The sequence below is a fragment of the Poecilia latipinna genome, unplaced genomic scaffold (assembly GCF_001443285.1).
Source record: "Poecilia latipinna isolate Pla-1442-1.1 unplaced genomic scaffold, P_latipinna-1.0 Scaffold394, whole genome shotgun sequence".
Classification (NCBI taxonomy): Eukaryota; Metazoa; Chordata; class Actinopteri; order Cyprinodontiformes; family Poeciliidae; genus Poecilia; species Poecilia latipinna.
The window spans coordinates 102,625-121,388 of record NW_015113010.1 but is presented as its reverse complement, the minus strand read 5'-3'; the positions used below and the strand labels follow the sequence as shown (position 1 = coordinate 121,388).

Here is an 18,764-nt window from a genome sequence, read left to right as displayed (position 1 = left end):
AAATTAATTAAATGCAGGAACAAAGGGTCATAAAAATACTAACATTTTATGTATTCCTAATTGTTTTGTATATTATTCTCTGATGATGATGATGATGATGATGATGATGATGATGATGCTGGAACGAAACACCATGTCAGCAAGAGGATGGGTTTTTGTCAGTCGTATATATTTAAACCTTGTTGACCTCAGGTTACCTGTAAATACCCTCCATACTGGGCAATGCAGTTCTTAATCATTTACTTGCCGTTTTTCTATTAATGTTTTTCTGGGACAAAGAAGCATTTCCGAGACCGCAGACGACACAGAAGGATAAAACACAAGAGAACGAAATGGCAATATGACCAAGAACCTGTAACGTGTCTCTGATTGACAATTAAAGATTTTCCTCCGATATCTCTTCCAAACTACCTGTTGGAATATTATTATTATTGTCTCCTGGAGATCTGAAACACTCAAGATGACACTCTTTTCAGCAGATCCTGAATGGCGAGCTCAGGAGATAATTTTTAACTCCTTTGTCATCCTGCTCACTGTTCTTGATATCAAGGTAAACTTGAGGCCTCGTCTTGTTTGTAGGTTTTTCTCTGACTGTAGATATTCACAGGTACCCATTGAGTAATTTTCTGACTTCTAACAACTCTCTGTTGTACTGACATTGCATGTTCTCTTGTCTTCCCTATTATGAAGCTTTGCTAAGGTAAACAGGTCTTTCTGCCCCCTCATGTTCACGCGCCACAGACACCGGAAATTACAAGTTAGTTTAATGTATCTGGAAGTTTCTCTGTCTTATATACATTAGAGCAGTGTTTTTCAACCACTGTTCCGCGGCACACTAGTGTGCCATGAGTGATCGTCAGGTGTGCCGTGGAAATTATTCAATTTCACCCATGGTACCGTATTTTCCGGACTATAAGCTGCTACTTTTTTCCTAAACTTTGAACCATTGTAGCCCGGCGCGGCTTTTCTGTGTATTTTTCTTCAACCACCAGGGGGCTCTCTAGCAGGGAGTGAATCATTAGTAGTCAAAATTGTAAATCGAAGAAGAACGCGTTAATTTTCATTTAGAACAACCACGTGCTAGCAGCAGACACGACGGAGAAATGTTTTCAAACTCGTATGATGCAGCTTTTAAGTTGAGGGCTGTCGAGCTGCCACTACAGGAGAGAAATAGAGCCGCTGTACTTAAGCTCGGCGTGAACGAAACCATGGTTAGTCATTGTCTCTCTTCAATTTCTGCCAGAAAATCAGCTAAAGTTTAATACAACTTCTTTAAATTTAAGACCACATTGTTGTGGCCCTGTTCAGGTGTATTTTTGAAGTGGACATCTTACCTGCAATTTGAAATAAGAAATGTAAAATGTGATAAAAATACATTTTTGTGTTTATTAGATTCCTATTCAAGACACTTTGATAAGAATGGCTATATATGTAATATAGGCGACTACAGAGTATATTTCTTTACATTTTTGATTGGTGGTGTGCCTCGAGATTTTTTCAGTTAAAACAGTGTACCTTGACTCAAAAAAGGTTGAAAAACACTGCATTAGAGTGTAGAGTCGGGTTTAAAATGATTCTTTCACTGGTGATTAAAAAAGTATTTTACTGTAAAATCTAACCACATATTATTCTTCTGTTTCTAGTGCAAATATCTTAGTACACTTGAAATACTACAAAAACAATTAAATGATCTACAAGACATTTTCACTTATAACATGGGGAAAAAATGTCTTGTTCCATGGGCAGATTATTTCACATGTAGCCATCACTTTTGCATCAATACTAAGGAATTGTTGACTTGAAACAAGCTCTTTTAGCTCGCTGAAAAGTTATAAGAAATTGTCACCAGAAACTCGACTAAAATATCTTGGTAAGATTTTGTGTTTTTGCAGTGTTCTTAGCAGACATTTCTTGGAGTAAATGTACTTTAATCAGTGATAATAGTTTCCTTAGTTTTTAATGTTAAGACGTTTCAATCATTTTTTTATCATCAGTGGAAATAGATGTAGTCTCTCTCTCTCTCTCTCTCTCTCTCTCTTCCAGTCACAGTTTGGTTGATGTGATCTTGATTTTCCAAGCATGAAGATGGATACCTATTGATACTTACTGTAGAAAGAAAGTATATCCTTCAATCTCCTCCATGGAGAGGTTCTCCACTGTTGGTTGCATCTTGTGTTTGTCTGCCTGGAGAGGCGGCGCGCTTCTGCCGCTCATGCTGGGGCCGCAGCTATTTGTCTTCTTGATTGGCTTCTTCTGTGAGGAGCAGGAATCGGGGAGAACACATACGGATGTCATTTGTAATCAAAGCAGGAAACAGGCCTTTGAATTTATCTTGGAGGATGCACACGGTGACTGTGACAATGTGTGTGCGCGTGTGTGTGTGTGTGGCATTTTGGGGGGCTTCTCCTATATCTCAACCCGCGCCTCTACTGACGCGAGGCAAGAGTGACGGCGAAATCGCATACGGCACGCCATCCTTCAAGTCGGGTTCGTTCGGGAAGTGTGCGCACAGTGACACCGGCGTTAAATACGTGATGTTAGAGCAGCTGGCACAGTTTTGTTTTGTTTTTTACCCCCCCTCTCCACCCTGCACACAAGCCATTTACTGTCATCATCATAAACACAGTCAGGAAGTGGGATTTAAAATTTTTCACCAAGGTACTTGGGAGCAGATTTTTTTTTTTTAAGCCGCCAACATGTTAACGGCTTGCTTTCTCTGGCCCTGTCAAGCCTGTCTGTGTTGCCCTTGGGTGGGCTTAGTGCCTTTCTGCTTGAAGTTGTGACATACACACTGATGTATGTTAATGAGATCCACAGTTGGAATAAGAAACCTCTCTCTCTTCCTCCAACACCCCTCCCTCATTCTACCTTTCCCTATTTCATCTTTTTTTTTTCCTTTTTTCTGCCCTCTGTCTCTCGCCTCGTGCCGTATACTAGGCCCAGGAAGTAGTAAATGGGCAGAGTCCCATAAAAGCTCCATTCGTTTTCATAGGGCAATCTTTGCCAAAGCAAGCTTGGATTCCAGAGTGATGATCACAATAAAAAGGTAGAAAGGAGCGAGACGAAAAAAAAAAAAAAAAGAAAGATGCAGGAGATATATAAACCACAATGTTCTCCAGTGTCTCCCCACAATAAATTTAATGCAATACCTTAAGAGTGGATTCAGCGTATAGTTGGATTCCTGCCCCGTGGGCAAAGGGGTTGCCTGGAGAAAATTCATTTTAATTAGGCCTGCACTGCAGGTTGAAGGGCTGAAATCTGATCCCTAGCGCTCCCAGGCTGGGGCAGGTTGGAGATCATTCCACTTAATCATTAGACAACTGGGTTCCACACCGCGACGTTTGACAGAGTTAGCCAGGTCTTTTAAAGATGGGGAGCAGAGAGGTGGGGAAGAGAGAGAGAGAAGAGAGGGGGAAAAAAAATGGTCGCGGAGAAATAAAAACCTCATATAAACAAACTCGTTTATTTATCGGGACATTGCTGATTAATGGTCTTCTGAGGAGCCTCTGGTAGATCGGCTAAAAGAAGTTAGAAACAATAAAGACTTGTAAGGGATGGAGGAGGGAGCCGGGAGAGGTAAAAATGTGAATGCAAAAGAGAGAGAGAGAGAGAGAGAGAAAGAGAGAGAGAGAGAGAGAGAAAGGCAAGCTTGATGTCGTTCGCAGACTTTCAAACTGCCCCAACAATAACACAGCAGCAAACAAAAGGCCGCTGCAAGAGGCACAATGGCAGGGGTGGACCGAGAGCCTGTGACGCCGGATCAGCACACGCGGTAATTTTGCAATTACCACTTCAAAGTTTTAGCAGGCAACATGCAGGCTTTGATTCATTTAGCTTAAGTCTTCTGTTGAACAGGAAGAGGCAGGTTAAGAAAGGGTTGGGAGTAGAAGAAGAAGAAGAAGAAGAAAAAGAAAAAAAAAAAAAAGGAAGGAGGCCTGGTTGGCATTGCTGATTTCACAGAATTTGAGCTGCTCTGGCTTGTCAAGCAGATCAAAACTGGCTTTGAAGGCTGAAAAATACCTGTTAGTGTGAAATGTATTTTGACAAATCTCAGATAATAAGCCGGGGAGGTGCAAGTAAGGGTGGAGAGAGGGGGCAAGGAGAGGGAGGAAAGTGGTAGAGGAAGGAAAAAAGGGGAGAAGCATTTCATTTTTAAAGGGTCAAACACATCTCCTTAAATCACAGCGGTACCTTGTACTGGAAGCCAACTTCTGCTTTCTCCCGGCAAGGATCGCTCTTCTCTACCGCGCTTCCCGAAAAGACTTCTGGGGAGTCGTTCTTCCCTGCATCCCAAAACGGAAAGGAATGTATACTAAATCTGTAAAGGGGACGCTACGATGAAAAGCTTTGTTAAATATTAGTTAGTACAAATCTATACTGCAAAATCTGTAGATTGTCCATCATAAAAACCTATACCTTAAAGATATTTTTGTTTAAATCATCTTTGACTGTCCAAACTTTGCATTGTTGTTTTTGATGTTCTATCAAGTGGAAAGAAATAAAATAAATAAAATCAGAAAAAAAAAAGTTTTGAAGTCTTAAAATAACTTATTTATTTTGAATTTTATCATAGCTTAATAACGCGTAGACTAGCTCTGCAAGCAATTTAATACTTCAAATATGGAATTAGAAATTATGAAAAAAAAAAAAAAAAAAAAGAAATTAACAATGTTTCTGAACCTATATCCTTTATCATTTTCTCGGCAATATCACATTTGCAGTGTTTTTCATCCTTTGATTCTTTTCCCCCTTTTTCTTTCCCCTTTCTATTTCTGCCTCACTTTTTCTCGCTGTAATTTAAACGGTGAGCCACCAGATGTGTGTCTCATGCTTGAAGAGTCGAGGATCTGCATTATTTAGCATATTAACATTCACAGAATTTCAAAAAGGGGTTCCTGCTTTGCCTGGAGGTTGTAATTAAGTAAACCTTAGCTTGATACGTGTAAAAATCTCACTCTGTGAAACTTTTGCCCCCCTCATGAAACCAATCACATCTATATAATACATATGGAAAACTCGGGGAAGATATCATTTCTTCTCTTGCCACAGGATTAAATATATGAGTAATAATGACTTAAACATAAAATATCTTTCTGACAGCTAAAATGTAGTACATGTGAATGGTAAAAAGAGGCTTTTTTTTTTAGTTTGAAGGCACTGTAAAGTCACATATTACAGAAGTATATATATTTTATTTTTAGGGTTATATTTTTATGCTTTGCTTATATTATAATACTCTATTTTAACATCTCCTGTAGGAGATGGCATAAACATACCTTAATGCTGTCAAGGAATTTTGAAACGTTTTAAAGAGCCATAAAACAGGTTAAAGAAACTGAAAAAAGGACAACACATTGAGGAAATAATGGAATCAAATTAGACACACGGTGTCATTAATCCTTAATACGCAACATGCAAAACGTGATCCTGTGTTTCATAATGCTCGGCGAGCTCTGTTGGGTTAATTCATACTTTGTTACAGTCAGCAAAGTCTCCGTGCGTGTGCAGACAACCTGAGAAAGAGTGATGCAACCCGCCGCCACCTTTCATTTGCATGAGCGCACACGAACACACGCACACGGGAATCGCAGCCGCCATTAGCAGCATCAACAACCATGCTGCGCGTGCTCCGTAGACTCAGACCCCCCCCTCACCCCCAAGGATTCGAACGCCGTCTAAAGCCATGCAGCCGAACGTGCACGCTCATTACACCGTGGCCCCGCTTGCTAATGGTCAGATGCTGTGGAACCGAAACCAGTGCGGAGGCAGCATCGACTGCCTTGACAGCTAAGGGCTACGTCCGTGAACTCGGAGCACCGGAGCTGCCACAACTCCAGCCTCTCTGGGCACCCAAGGCCAACAACAAACTCCTTGTTCTTCCCCCAGTGCTCTGAGCTATGTTAAAGCTGGTACACATCATGCTCGTCCATTACACGCACACACACACATTGCGTCGATGCACCCACACACCAAAAAGGCAAAGACATCAATGTAGACACTTGCATATATGCACAAGCATTTTCGAGGGTAGAAATATACGAGTGCACAGCTTACAAACAAAGTCAGGTTGAGGGAAGGAAAAGCCTGAAGGCTGCACCACTGTGGAGACCCCATTACTGTGTTTACGGTGAGATGGAACCGGAGTCAGATACCAGTCGTTTGCTCACCTAGGTCCATAATTTTATGTGATGACTGGCCAAGATTTGCTGGAGAAACAAAGGTTATCAACTCGCAGATCACCCCGGAGTCCCTGGCAGGATCTCGTGCTAAAGTTTGCCGTATAGATCTGCAAGGGCTGGGTGTTGCTTTAAGCAAGAACGCGTTTACTTTTAATTTAATTACAGTGGCAGACACTAACTGAACACTTGAGTTCGTATTTACGCCCTTCAACGTTTTCATAATGTTGCCACAACCCATAAAAAAAAAAAAAAAAAAAAAAAAAACTTCAGAGGACGCTCACAAAGCAAAGGCATTGTGAAATATGATTTATCACTTGTGTAAACTTCACACAAAAAATGATCTGAAAAGTGTGGTGTGCATTTGTGTTCAAGCTCTCTTGCTCAATATTTTTGCAGAAGTATAATTCTTTTAGGCTATGTTTGTGAATCAGAAGGATGATGACACACGGTTTCCAACACGTGTTGCAAATAAAAATCCACAAATAGCTCTGCACATTTATACTTAGCCCCTCCAAGTCAATATTTTGAAGCCAATTTGCTGCAATTTAACTTAAATGTATACCTGCGCATACTTAAATCAGCTTTGCAAATCGAAAGACTTTTTGACCATATCTCAGCTACAGTCAGACTGCATTGAGAGTGACTGTGGAAGAAAAGCAGCACACCTACCATGCTGTATCTCTGTGATGAGGGACTTGTGGTGATGTGATATGAATATAGCATGTTGCATGGATGGAAAAAAATAAACAACCTTTTCCACATGTATGCCAGGTTCCTAGAGGGCTTTTGGCAAACTTTGAACTGCATTTATTAGGGATTTCTTTCTCTGGTGGCTATCATTCCACCACTTTCCCGTTGTTTTATAACCTAAACCCACTTTAAACGTCTCCAGAACTTTATTCCTGACTTGTCTGGTGTGTCCGTGGATTCTCAAGAAGTTCATTGTTCAACAACAGCGCCTAGTAAACCCCCACAGAGCAGCTGTAGTTGCACTCCACACAGGGGAAGAGCCAGCTGGAAGTAGAATGAACAATTTAATTGAAAGTTAGAGGACTCCACTAATTTGGTTGCATCAGTCAGTATGGACTGAACTTTATTGGTTGTTATCAGAGCAAACGGGGGCTTGAAATTAAACCCACACCACGATCTGCAGATGTTGGTATATTTAAAAACAGCTAAATTAACAGCTTTAAATGAACAATTGTTCAATTTATTGTTAAATAAAAACAGTTGAGGGTGTGGCTGCAATGAGGAAAAAAAAGTTTTAGGGGTAGCACTTATCTTATTTTCCATGAAAGGTTTTCCAGCTTTCTTTGCATACATCACAAAAGGTTTTGAAATGTGATAATCTTATTAAGGGATTCCAAGAATAGCCTTAAAATCAGTTTTTTTTTTTCTTCGTCTTTTTAAAAACTAAACTTGCCGAGGGCATATAGAGAATAACGGATCGACACGACAATACGATGATTTGAAAGTCTGATAACTGGGAGTAAAGGGGAGAGAACCCTGAAATGGGAATGCTCCAAACAAAACTGTAGATGAAGGGAGACCCTGATATCATCTTGAGTGATGAGGGGCTTGGATGTTGAGATAAATTCATTGAAAAAAGCAACAAAGCGTCATCGGCGTCCTCATAATGATCCACTACAGGCGTCGTGAAATGAGACACTGATCTAATTTGTCACTTGGGCTCAAACAAACCTAGTGTAACTGGATCATTCTGTTAATGTGAAAGGTCACTTAACCCAGTGTGCCTCTAGCGCATCAGCAAAATACTAAATACACTTCATTATGCTCTGGCAAGTCATCTGAGGTAAATCAGATTATGATCGTGGAATTACAAGTTCTCCTGCAACGCGAAATGATGAGTTCACATACAACAACGTCCGCGGTAACGCTCCGACTCTCTGATCACAACTTGTCAGCGGTATTATTCTAGATTGGGATGTCAGGTTTGGTTCTGTTGATACATGACAAGTGTCGTGATTCTCTTTTCTGTTCTGTTTTTTAATAAAAAGATTAATTAACTTAAGGCCTCAGGATCGCAAACTTAACGTCTCACTGTCGAGCCTTACGCGTCACGACGTTATAAATGACAAGAGGTCTCCATCTACTTGTCCCGACTCTGAGACAAATGGGTATTAAGGAAAATCCAGGCATTACATGCACCGAGAAAGTGATCCCACCACAGCACACATCAGCGTCAGAAACAGGGAAGCATGAAATAGAAAGGAAACGTCTGAAACTCCCTCCCCACCCCCCGACTTGACTGAGAACTGGAGAAGCTGAGGATAATTCGTTTTTCTTTTCCCTGACTGAATTGGATTTCCATTTTTGGCTAGGTTAAAGTTGTCCATCCAATCGCCCTGCTCAGCCTTGACATATCGCCCCATCTGAACGCCATAATTCACTCCAGAGGTAATGCAACCTGAACTGATCTGTATGCAAATGAGGCCCAAACGTCAGATTGGCTTAGGGAGCGGTGCAGATGAGGTGTTGTGCGGGACACCTTTTGATCCATTATTTCACTCGCCGGATCGGGTTCACTTCTCCGGCAACCTCTTCACCTGACTGTGTGTACGTGTGTGTGTGTGTGTTTTCATGCGTGCCCGTGCACTCTTCTCCTCGGCGAGCAGATCCGCCGAATTTTACCTTATGTGGCTGAACATAAATCCCCGCATAGTAAGAGCGTCTCCCGCTCTCCTTCTCTCCCTCTTTGGAAATGCAGTCGGTTCGTTGGGGACACTTCCCTTGTGGGTGTTAGGATCTCTGTGGGGGGTCACAGGTCAGCTAGCGGAGGAAGCGACAAGCTGTGAAATGTAAAAGACCAATTTCTTCCACATGTTTCAGTGCTGGGAGAACACTGCCAAGCTGTCAGCCGGCATCACGTTTAAAATGGGCCAGGGTGCTACCCAGCAGACCTGTCACAACTCATTTGTAATTAAAAAGCCTGTGTGATGTTTAAAGCAGAGCACCCCAGAAACTTTTGAGAACTGTTAAATAAAGATGAGCTGTACATGCACAAAGAAAGAAAGAGAGAAAAAAAGAAAGCAAGGAGAGAGAGAAAGAAATAAAGAGAAAGAAAGGAAAGCGAGGGAAAAAAAGGGGAGAAAGAAGGAGAGAAAAAGAGGGAAAAAAAGGATGCCTCCAAGGACCTGCTCAACAAAGAATTTGATCAACTGTAAGGGTATTAAATATTACCATTAGATATTAGCGTTGTTTACGTGATCAATTTTACTTAAACATTTGAATCAGATGTCCTTTCAGTAAAATGTTATTCTCACCATTACTCTGATGTGTCCATCACATATTTGTTTTGTTATGGATTCAAGAATCATCTACAAGTAAGTCGGGAACATTTGTCTCGTTTTCGGTTGCAAAGCTTTTTCTTGTTGTGGGAGCATGAATTTAAGTTTCAATCCTCAAGTAAATAATTTAGCAACAGTGCTAAAGCTAAAGTCTGACTTGCTCCAGCAAGCTGGACTTGTTATGCCTGACGCTGCTACAGAACAGCACATCTCAGCTGAGGTTCATAGGGAAATGTTTTACAAATCACTTTGTTAGAATAGATTTAAATATTTTTATTATTATTATTATTATTATTATTATTATTATTATTATTATTATTATTGTCTGAATTAAATCCCAGTTATTTTGTTTCTTTTTAACATGGTAGTTTGAAAAAAATGACAGTAAAGTGATGATAAAAAAAAATGTTAGAATTTAAACTAACTTGTTTCTGTTTTTTGTTTTGTTTTGTTTTGTTTTATTAGCTGCTGAACATAATAAAAGTTGAGAACTTGTCTAAGCCATGTGGTAGAGAAAGCCATTTGCTGTGACAAAGTTTGTATTCAGCTTTAAATAGTTTGGTTACAAAATTAAAACTCGCATTCAACACTAGCTTCCTAACTGAGAGGCAGACAATGACGATGATCAAAACAACTTAGGCTGTTAGGATGCCACTTCCTTAGAGTAGATCCAAGAAGGTTGTCTCCAGATTTAACCAGTCTGACAACAATGCTAAAGTCAAATTTGATGCAAGCCGGGCTTCTTAACCCTGCAGCAGTCTTTGACAATGTACAGCACATCTTAGTTGTGCTGTACAGAGAAAAGCTTTTGAAGATACACATACAATGTATGTTACTGTCATGCTGTTCCTTTTCCTTACATGAGAGGACCATAATAATTCAAAATATGTTAGAATGGACACTAATCTATTTGTTGTTTAAGTGTCAAAGTTACATTTGTTATACTCAAACATATTAACTAAGCTCTGACCAAATAAAATCTACGCAAACTGCTAAACATGTTTCTTGGTTAAATTCTGTGAGTGTCTTCTATCCGTGATAAACAGAAATGAATCTATTTGTTTGCTTTTCCGTGTTGTCGTGTTTAGGGATAAATCCCTTGGCCTCACTGCTGGACTAATTACAGTTATTTAGTGTAAGTTTCCAGCAGCCAGTAATTGGACTTCTTTTCCAGGGTATTCTATGTCGGTGCGTTAATGGTTTGTTCACAGGTGAAATCCGCAATGGTATTCGTCAGAATGCTATCACTAACAATCAGTATTGAGCGTCCAGCCTAAATATTTGCCTAAAAGAAATGCGCATCTGTTGGGTATTGTCACGTAAACATACAAAGAAAACATTCATTTGCTTATGCAAACTCTGCTCCCTTTCTTTATTTAACTTTACCCCAAAGCACGCTCACCCAGCAGAGAGTCCATGCATGTGAGAACTCCCATTCTTCTTTTCCCCCAGCTCAAGACATTAGAGTGACATTTTCTCCCCCACTGTGGCATAGTTTGGGGGGGGAGAAGGGGCGGCGCGAGGTTTAGCTTTGGACTCCTACCTGGCAGAGATGAAGACGAGCCAGCGGAATCAGCTGACAGGTGTTGAGGTGAACCGTGTTGAGAGAGCAGGACTGCGGACTCTCCCGCTCTGCAGCCGGGGCCGACGTACAGGTGCTGCTGGGACTGGAGAAGAAGGGGATGCGGGCAAATCTGAGACTGGGACGTGGGCCGCTGGGTAAGGGTCAGGTCCTGGTGATCCTCGGGTTTGGATAAGATTTTAGGGTTGGAGAGGGATCTCGACGGTGCGACAAAGAGCTCTGTCCCTCCGGATGTTCCGAGTGGAATTCTCTTTACCTAAACCGCACACACACAAAAAAACCAGAATAATAATCTCAGAACGATCAGACTGTCTGATCTCTACGTATAAATTCAGTAAACATGTCATTGCTCTTCATCCACTTTTTTTTTTTTGTCCTTTATGATTAATGTATGTGATATTTGCTAATCTTTTTGACATTGGGCCATATAACTACCAAGTTAAGTCTGTAAGCGTACACTTTTTTTTTTTTTTTTTTTTCTGTATCCTGCATTCGTGGAGACAAGCAAACGTATCCCGCAGGAGTCAAAGCAACAGTAGACCACAGTAATGATAGAGTAATACAAACAGCATGTCGAAGTCAAAGGGATAAAGATGCAAACGCAGAAGAGGGAGAGCATTGTTCTGGTTTTTTAATCTGATTACAGTGTTTACTAATCTAATCAATGCATCAGCTTAGATGCATCCAGAATTATTGGGTAAAGATGTGGATTTTGTTTTCTGTCTGGGGACAATTTCCAATTTCTCTGCAAGTGCTTTTTTCTCATAGGAAACATCTAAACGTCCAACGCCCGCTGGACTTTCCATAACAACCTACGTAATGAAACGGGGATTGTAGTTTTAAACCTCATGCACATGCATTCTACCAGCCCTAAATGTTTAACGTGCAATGGGATGATGAAATAAATAAATGAAATGAAATGAATGAGCAAACTGTGGATCTTTTACAGAACCAAACCAGGGGAAAAGAGCACTCACCTGAAAATACAGGTTGCACAGCCAGTGGTCTAGATCAGAGGAGATGATGGCTTCGATTTTTTTAAACTGGTCCAGCTGTGGGCTGGGCTCCCCCCTGATCAGTGGAGTTTTGAATCTAAGACAATAGCACATCATTATTGGCAACCAAAAATGTTGATAGTTCAACTAGATTGAAGCATTAAATAAATAAAGCTGCAGTTTTTTTTGTTCTTTTTGAAACAGTTTGGACGTGTCGTTCTCCAGTCTCTTTAATTCTAACCGGTCCCGCACTAAAGACGTTGGCTTAAAAGGTACTTACTGTGGAAACTTCATGCTGTTTATTGACTTACCTGCCCTGGACCAGACTCAAGCTCATGCTGCATACAGGAAATACTCCCCAGGCCAGTGCAGAGCTAAAATGGCTACTGTGTTCAGGTAGGCTGATGAGTTGGAACAGCAAAACAATGGAGGGGTTGATTTCAGAGGCGGCAGGTAAGCTCTGCAGAAACATGAGCAACAGATACACTCAACCACAAGCTTCAAAAAAAGAAAAAAATAATTTCTTTTATTAATAAAAGATACATACTGTACCTTTAACACATGTGAAAATAAAACATGTTTCGTCAAAGTTTTTACAAATGTGGATTCGGCCCTCCCATTTCTCAAATGCCTTCAAATAAAAACCAGTCCAACCAATAGCCTTCACCTTACTGTTAAGTAGGGTCCAACTTTGTATAAGAAACAGACGGGCTTTACAGTATTACGCTAAATGAATAGCCTGTCTACACAAAGTAATGGAGGTAAATATTCACTGAAAGGACGGCAGTCGTGGATATTGAGAATTTTCTTAGCGGCCTCCTATTTCCACTGATGTGCCAAAAAAGCACGTTTCACGGATACAGGCGGCGTGGAAAGGGGAGCTTCAGATTGCCACTGTAGTATAAACTGACAGCTACTGAATTAGAGATCCAGTAAGGCCACCATAAATCAAATTGATAATATTACGGGTGTCTTGCACAAAGCAAAACGTGTTGGTGGTTGGCAGTCAACGGCAAGTGCGCGCATGCTTATTTACCCAGAGAACGGTAGGGGTTTGCTTAAAAAATGAACTGACAGTGAAGTGTGCCCCACTTCATCCATCATTGAGTAGGAAATATTTTATCCCTTTATTAGTCGTAATGGAAAATGCAGGGGACTTGTTTTAACGCATAAATCATGTGTATCACGCACCGAATCTGGGACACACCGGTGAAACGACGGTTAGTGGCGTGTGACTCCAGACATAAATTTATGGAACAATATCACGGATTACAGATATTGAGAATATTGAGGATATTTATATAATTCGTTTACTGTGGGAAATATGACCTCGACTAGAAGTGTTCTGTCAGCGTGTGTGTGTGTGTGTGTGTGCTTAAAGTGCTTGCTTTTAGACATAGTTATTTGCATGTAGGATACAGAAGCCTTTAAATCACAAACTTTAAGAAATTCATCTGGATTTACTGCATAATTGTGAACTGAAAGGAAAATAGTTTGGTTCAGAAGATGGCGTTGCTGTAATCACAGCTGCAAGTCTTCGGTCTGCCAGCTTCACCTGTTTAGAAGCAACAATTTCCCGCTAGCTTTCTTTCCAAAACAGCCCCATCTCAGTCTGTGAATACAGATTAAACATGAACTGCTACAGACATATGATCCTTTCTCCAGCCTTCTATGAAATTTCACCCGCTTCCCTGTGCTTGCCAAAGGAAAGCATCCACACAGCATCATAGTCACAACCATGTTTTGTAGTCTTTTAGTTTTTTTTCTTAAGGTAAAAAAAAAAAACCTCTCAGTGTGGATTTCTGAAGAATCTCCTGATTTACTTGCATTTTAAAAACAAAACTCTTTTTGCCTATATTCTATCATTTTTCCCCCCCATTTTTCAGCTGATTGATTAAACAGTGCCCATTGACATGTTTAAACCTTGAGATATTGTTGTATGTTATCGCACTACTTTGCACTTCTGTCCACCTACAACCCTGACCTCTCTGGTGTTCTCCTTGGTCTTCGTGATGCCATTTGTTCACTCTTATGCCATTTGTTCACTCTTATGAACAAACACAGTAATGACAGCAACCATTAAAAAAAAAAATGCCTGAAAGTCCTGCACAGGAGTAAAGCATGGGAAACAAGTACAAAAAACACCAAATGAATGGATTTCTACAAGATCCTCCTTTTTATTTTTTTGCTTTTTTTTCCCCCCTCTGCTTGTTTACTCCAAAACTAAAACCACATCCACGTCATTCTCGTTTTGCCGTAAAATGAAATTCAGACACTCTGTCAATTCCACCGAGGCGTTCCCACTCACCTGCAAAAGCTTGACACTCAACTGTTTCCGCCTTAATCCGGCCCAGGCAGACAAAACAAGTGGTGAATGAAAGAAAAGTGGGGGAGACAGAAAGAAAGATGGAGAGGGAGGAAGGGGAAAATAAGCTCCTGGCCTCCCTCTACCATCACTAATTCCTCATTTCCTCTTAGAAGGGACTGCATGTACTTCTGAAATCGCACGCTATAGTGTGGGCAAGTGGAGGGAAGGGAAGAAAAAAGCATTTAAGCTAGTGGTCTCATACAAATCTGATCGGCATTTCCACCGCTGTCAATGTGAATAACAACAGCTGGTTTGTCTATAAAGCACAGCTCACAGTTTAGGGAGAAGAGGAGGGGAAGAAGAGTGACACAAGGCATTTATACTATGCTGTACTTAAACCGTTTTTTTTTTTTTGTTTTTTTTTCAGATCCCAGGTCTGCATTCAGTTCATGCCAGCTTTTACCCCATGCCTTTATGTCGGATGGAAGCTGGAGACAATATTATCAGGGAGCTTGGGCTCAGTGAATACGCCCACGAGCGCATTGACAGTGTCCACATGTGCTGAATGCTCCGCATAGGCCTTCAACAGACGCCATTAGAAAACAGAGCCTACATACACGACTATATAGGATCGGAAGGGACACCGAATTTAAAGGCGTCTATTTTAAGGGGTGTTTTTTTTTTTTTTTTTTGCATGTGAATCTTTTGTCCCGCACACATATGATCAATGAATACACAGAACCTAATCCACTGGTCAATATCAACCATCCAGAATAAGTCTGTAGGTTTTTTTTTCTTTTTTTTTTTTTTTTTAAGATTAGAGCCGCTTATGCATATACAGAGGATGGCATCTTTTCAAGAGATTTAAAAGAGTGATTGTGAAATGGGCTCCGATTTGATCTAATATAATCTGCTGCGCGACTTCTAAAGGCCCGACATTGGAAAAACACACCGATTCTTCCGCTATGAAAAAGAAAAAGAGGGGTTGGTATTTTCAACGAGTTAACAAAAACATGTAAAAAGTTTAAAGTTACTTGAACTTTTTCACATTTTATGCTACAGTCACAGTTTTCTGTGGAATAGACCAACACAAAGCGCTGCGGAAAATTAGCAAGTAAAACCCACTTTTACCTAAATACGGATCCAGCTGTTCTGTGAAAGCCTCAAACGTTTGTAAAATAAGTTGAGTGAACAAAATGCATCTTGATGACCAAGGAACACATCAGATTTAAAGTAAATCTGGATGATAGCCACTTAGATCCATAAATCACGTGGGGAACATTACTGGAAGAATTATCAGTAGTGCACCTCCTCAAATTTGGCTTTTATAGTAGAGTGACCAGAAGAAAGACGGCTAAGAAGTCACGTGTGCAGTTCGCTACAAGCTATTTAGAGGACCATTTTATTTTATTTTTTTTTATCTACAACCAAATCCCACCATTTAACTATTTGTAACACTGCTACATAGCGTTATAAAACAAGTCGGTGTGTGGCACCATGAAGAGGCTCTGGTTAATATGCAGGTCGATGTCGTAGAAGCGGCCTCGGTGCTCGACTGGCTCAGTAGACGCCGACCAGGTTTGCTCTTTCGAACTGCGCAGGTGGAGAGAAGGACCTCCTAAAGGGCTCTGAAGCGCCACTCTGACCGAGTAGAGACCTCTGGGAAGCTTGTCTCTTGCCGCTCTCAGGCAACACACACACACCTCTATGGATTGGGGAAGGGCTCCCTGGTCCCCCTATGAAGAAGAAATGGGAGAACACGAGGATGAGCAAACATTTCAACTCCATATTTTATAAGCATATCTTTTTTTTTTATTTAAATAGACAACAGATCATCTGTGTTCTTACCCAAAATTTTATTAGACATAAGAGATGCTCATAAAGTTAATAGCATTATTAGAACACATTAATATCCCACCACCGGATTGCAACCACAGCAGTTATTGGCCTGCTTCAAAATGTTAAGTTATCCAGCTATAATTTGGCATGAACTGCACCGAAAACTGAAAAATTTGTCATTTAAAAACTAAAAAATATTTTTGGGATGATCTCGTGTATCGGGCCTCAGCCCAATTGAAGATATTTTTAAATTGTTGGTTTTGGAATTGTAAAGGAATCCGACTCATTATTCCCCGTTTTGGACCAGAGCAAGTCATGTGGAGGTGCTAACCTCCATGGTGGAGCGTTTGATTGAAGTCACCCAAATGTAGGGAGTTCTAGTTCAAAAACAAATAAACGTGTTCCAGAAGCTACACAATTAAAACCTGGCACTACAGTTCACCCAGACCAAGGAGGGTGATCTTTTTCAAATAAACAGGGCAACGCTTTCTTTTAGGAAAGCCAGAGTCATCTGGAAGCCTAACCAGGGCTCAGTATTAAAAACCGAGGAACATCTGTTGAGATACCTGAAATGGCATCCAGCGTTTCAAAGCTCGAGAGGATCTGCCAGGAAGACTTGGATAAATGGCCCAAATCCAGGTGTAAAAGGCTTTTAAAGACTTACTCAAGAAGCTGTAATTGCTGCCAAAGGGGCTTCTGCAAAGTAATGACTTCATTTTGATCTTTCATTAATTTTTGAAAAATATGTTTTCACTTTGACATTATAATTATAAAGTTTGAACCGGTCAGAAAATGATTGATCGGTCAAAAACTTAAATTTACTCGTGGAAAAACGTAACAAGGCGCTCTAATGCCGAAAAGTGTGTTGAAAAAAAAAAAAAAAAAAAAATCCCACTACACCTAATATTCTCCATTTAATGAGCTTCATTGGGTTATAGCCTTTAAACCTCATTCAAAGCACATCAACATTAACTGCTGTCAAAGTTAGATTGCCCATTCAGGAGAAGATTTCCAACATGCAAGCCCTGCGGTGGTAAAATGAACTTTCAAGGACTGGATGTTTCTTCTTTTTATTTATTTATTTTTTTCTTGTATGTCCCTTGTTTTATAGTGTAAGGCAGGTAGTTAAAAAATTATTAAGTAGGACATCCAGAAGACAGTTAATGGAAATAGTTGCTCCTATCTTAGTCTTTAACAGGATTTAAATCATCAATATCCAAAACAAATTTGGAGCTTTTTGTCATTAAATATTTCTTCCAGGGTTTGTTTGTTTTTCTAACATTATTATGATCATTCAGAGATCCATCAGCCGATACTGATAATTAGCATAGTCCCCAAATATAGTTATTTGTATTCTGAGGGGGCTTGATCATTTTAATTATAACATAATCCTATTGCCACACCAAGAGGTTGATTTGCACTATTATGAAGAATAGGATTAAAAACAAAAAAATAAATGTAGCATTCTATCCAACCCTATCCTACACTACCCTTCTCTTTATAACGCCATCCTATTCCATTGTGTAATGATGTATTGTATCTAACAGCATACATATATACCAAGATTTATAGCATCACATCGCATTATACTGTCTCCTATCCTATTCTCTAAGAAACTCATATCATCCACTGTAAATTACATCTCCTTATTCCTATTTATTGTATGTGCTTAAGTATACAGTATGTTAACCAGGACCTGAGGGCATATTTTGAGTGTCTGGCAATTAAAACCCTCTGTTCCAATCAATGATACACACTCTCTCTCTCATACACACACACTCCTATATGGATTTTAGAACTTTCTCCTTATGATTTCCAATGTCACTTTTTTTTTTTTTTTTTTTAACTGTGGGTCATGAAGCACATATATTTTGAAAGGACACAATACTAAAATTCAGCTAGCAAAGGGTCATAATACTCATGACAGTGCCTGTCAGTCAAGAAGGAGGGGCGTGTGCAGCTGAACCCCCTCGGTGATATCCTCTCAATCTTCCCACTGCGAGCATCTTTGGATTCCAAAACAACCAAAAACAATACAGGCAGAAGTAAAATTAGTATAATTGGTGGCAAAGCGGTTTAGCCCACACGTCTCACATTTAGAAGGAGGTGGCGAAGGCCTCCGAGCTCCCGCATAGGAAGACGAGGGCAGGCAGAAGAAGAGACGGGAAAAAAAGGAGGAGGAAGGAAGGGAGGGGGGAGGAGAGGAACGAGAGCAGAAAAAGAAAAAAAGAATAAAAAAATAATATCACACCTGCGTCTAATTTTCCGTGTGCGTCGCGGAAGCATTGTTATTGCCTGGCTCAAGTGCCTGCGCAGGCATCGTAGGAAACGGCAGAGACAGCAAGGTGAAGGTAAAAGGTGAAGGGAGCCAATTTTCCATATCAGAGGTGGTTTGTTTGCCCCGAGCCTGAGTTGTGCCTAAAGTGCCATAACATTACAGCACTCCTACAGATGAGATCAAAGGCTCCAGCGAGGGATCCTCTGTGGTTTTGCTGGCAAGCAGCCGTCCCTTTGCTCAAAGATCTTTTCAGGGCTTTCCACACATTGACTGAT

The 18,764-nt window shown here is 40.4% G+C and overlaps 1 protein-coding gene across 5 annotated transcripts in view; it reads right to left on the bottom strand.

Moving 5' to 3' along the window:
* ofcc1 (orofacial cleft 1 candidate 1) overlaps positions 1-18,764 on the bottom strand; it is an 88,978-nt gene that overhangs the window by 46,074 nt on the left and 24,140 nt on the right. For all 5 annotated transcript variants that reach the window (XM_015037111.1, XM_015037112.1, XM_015037114.1 and 2 more), the window contains 6 exons: positions 15,869-16,108; positions 12,376-12,524; positions 12,047-12,161; positions 11,031-11,325; positions 4,192-4,283; positions 2,108-2,253 (listed from right to left, as the gene is read on the bottom strand). In XM_015037111.1, coding sequence (XP_014892597.1) covers positions 2,108-2,253; positions 4,192-4,283; positions 11,031-11,325; positions 12,047-12,161; positions 12,376-12,524; positions 15,869-16,108 — 1,037 coding nt within the window. The remainder of the gene's footprint in view (positions 1-2,107; positions 2,254-4,191; positions 4,284-11,030; positions 11,326-12,046; positions 12,162-12,375; positions 12,525-15,868; positions 16,109-18,764) is intronic.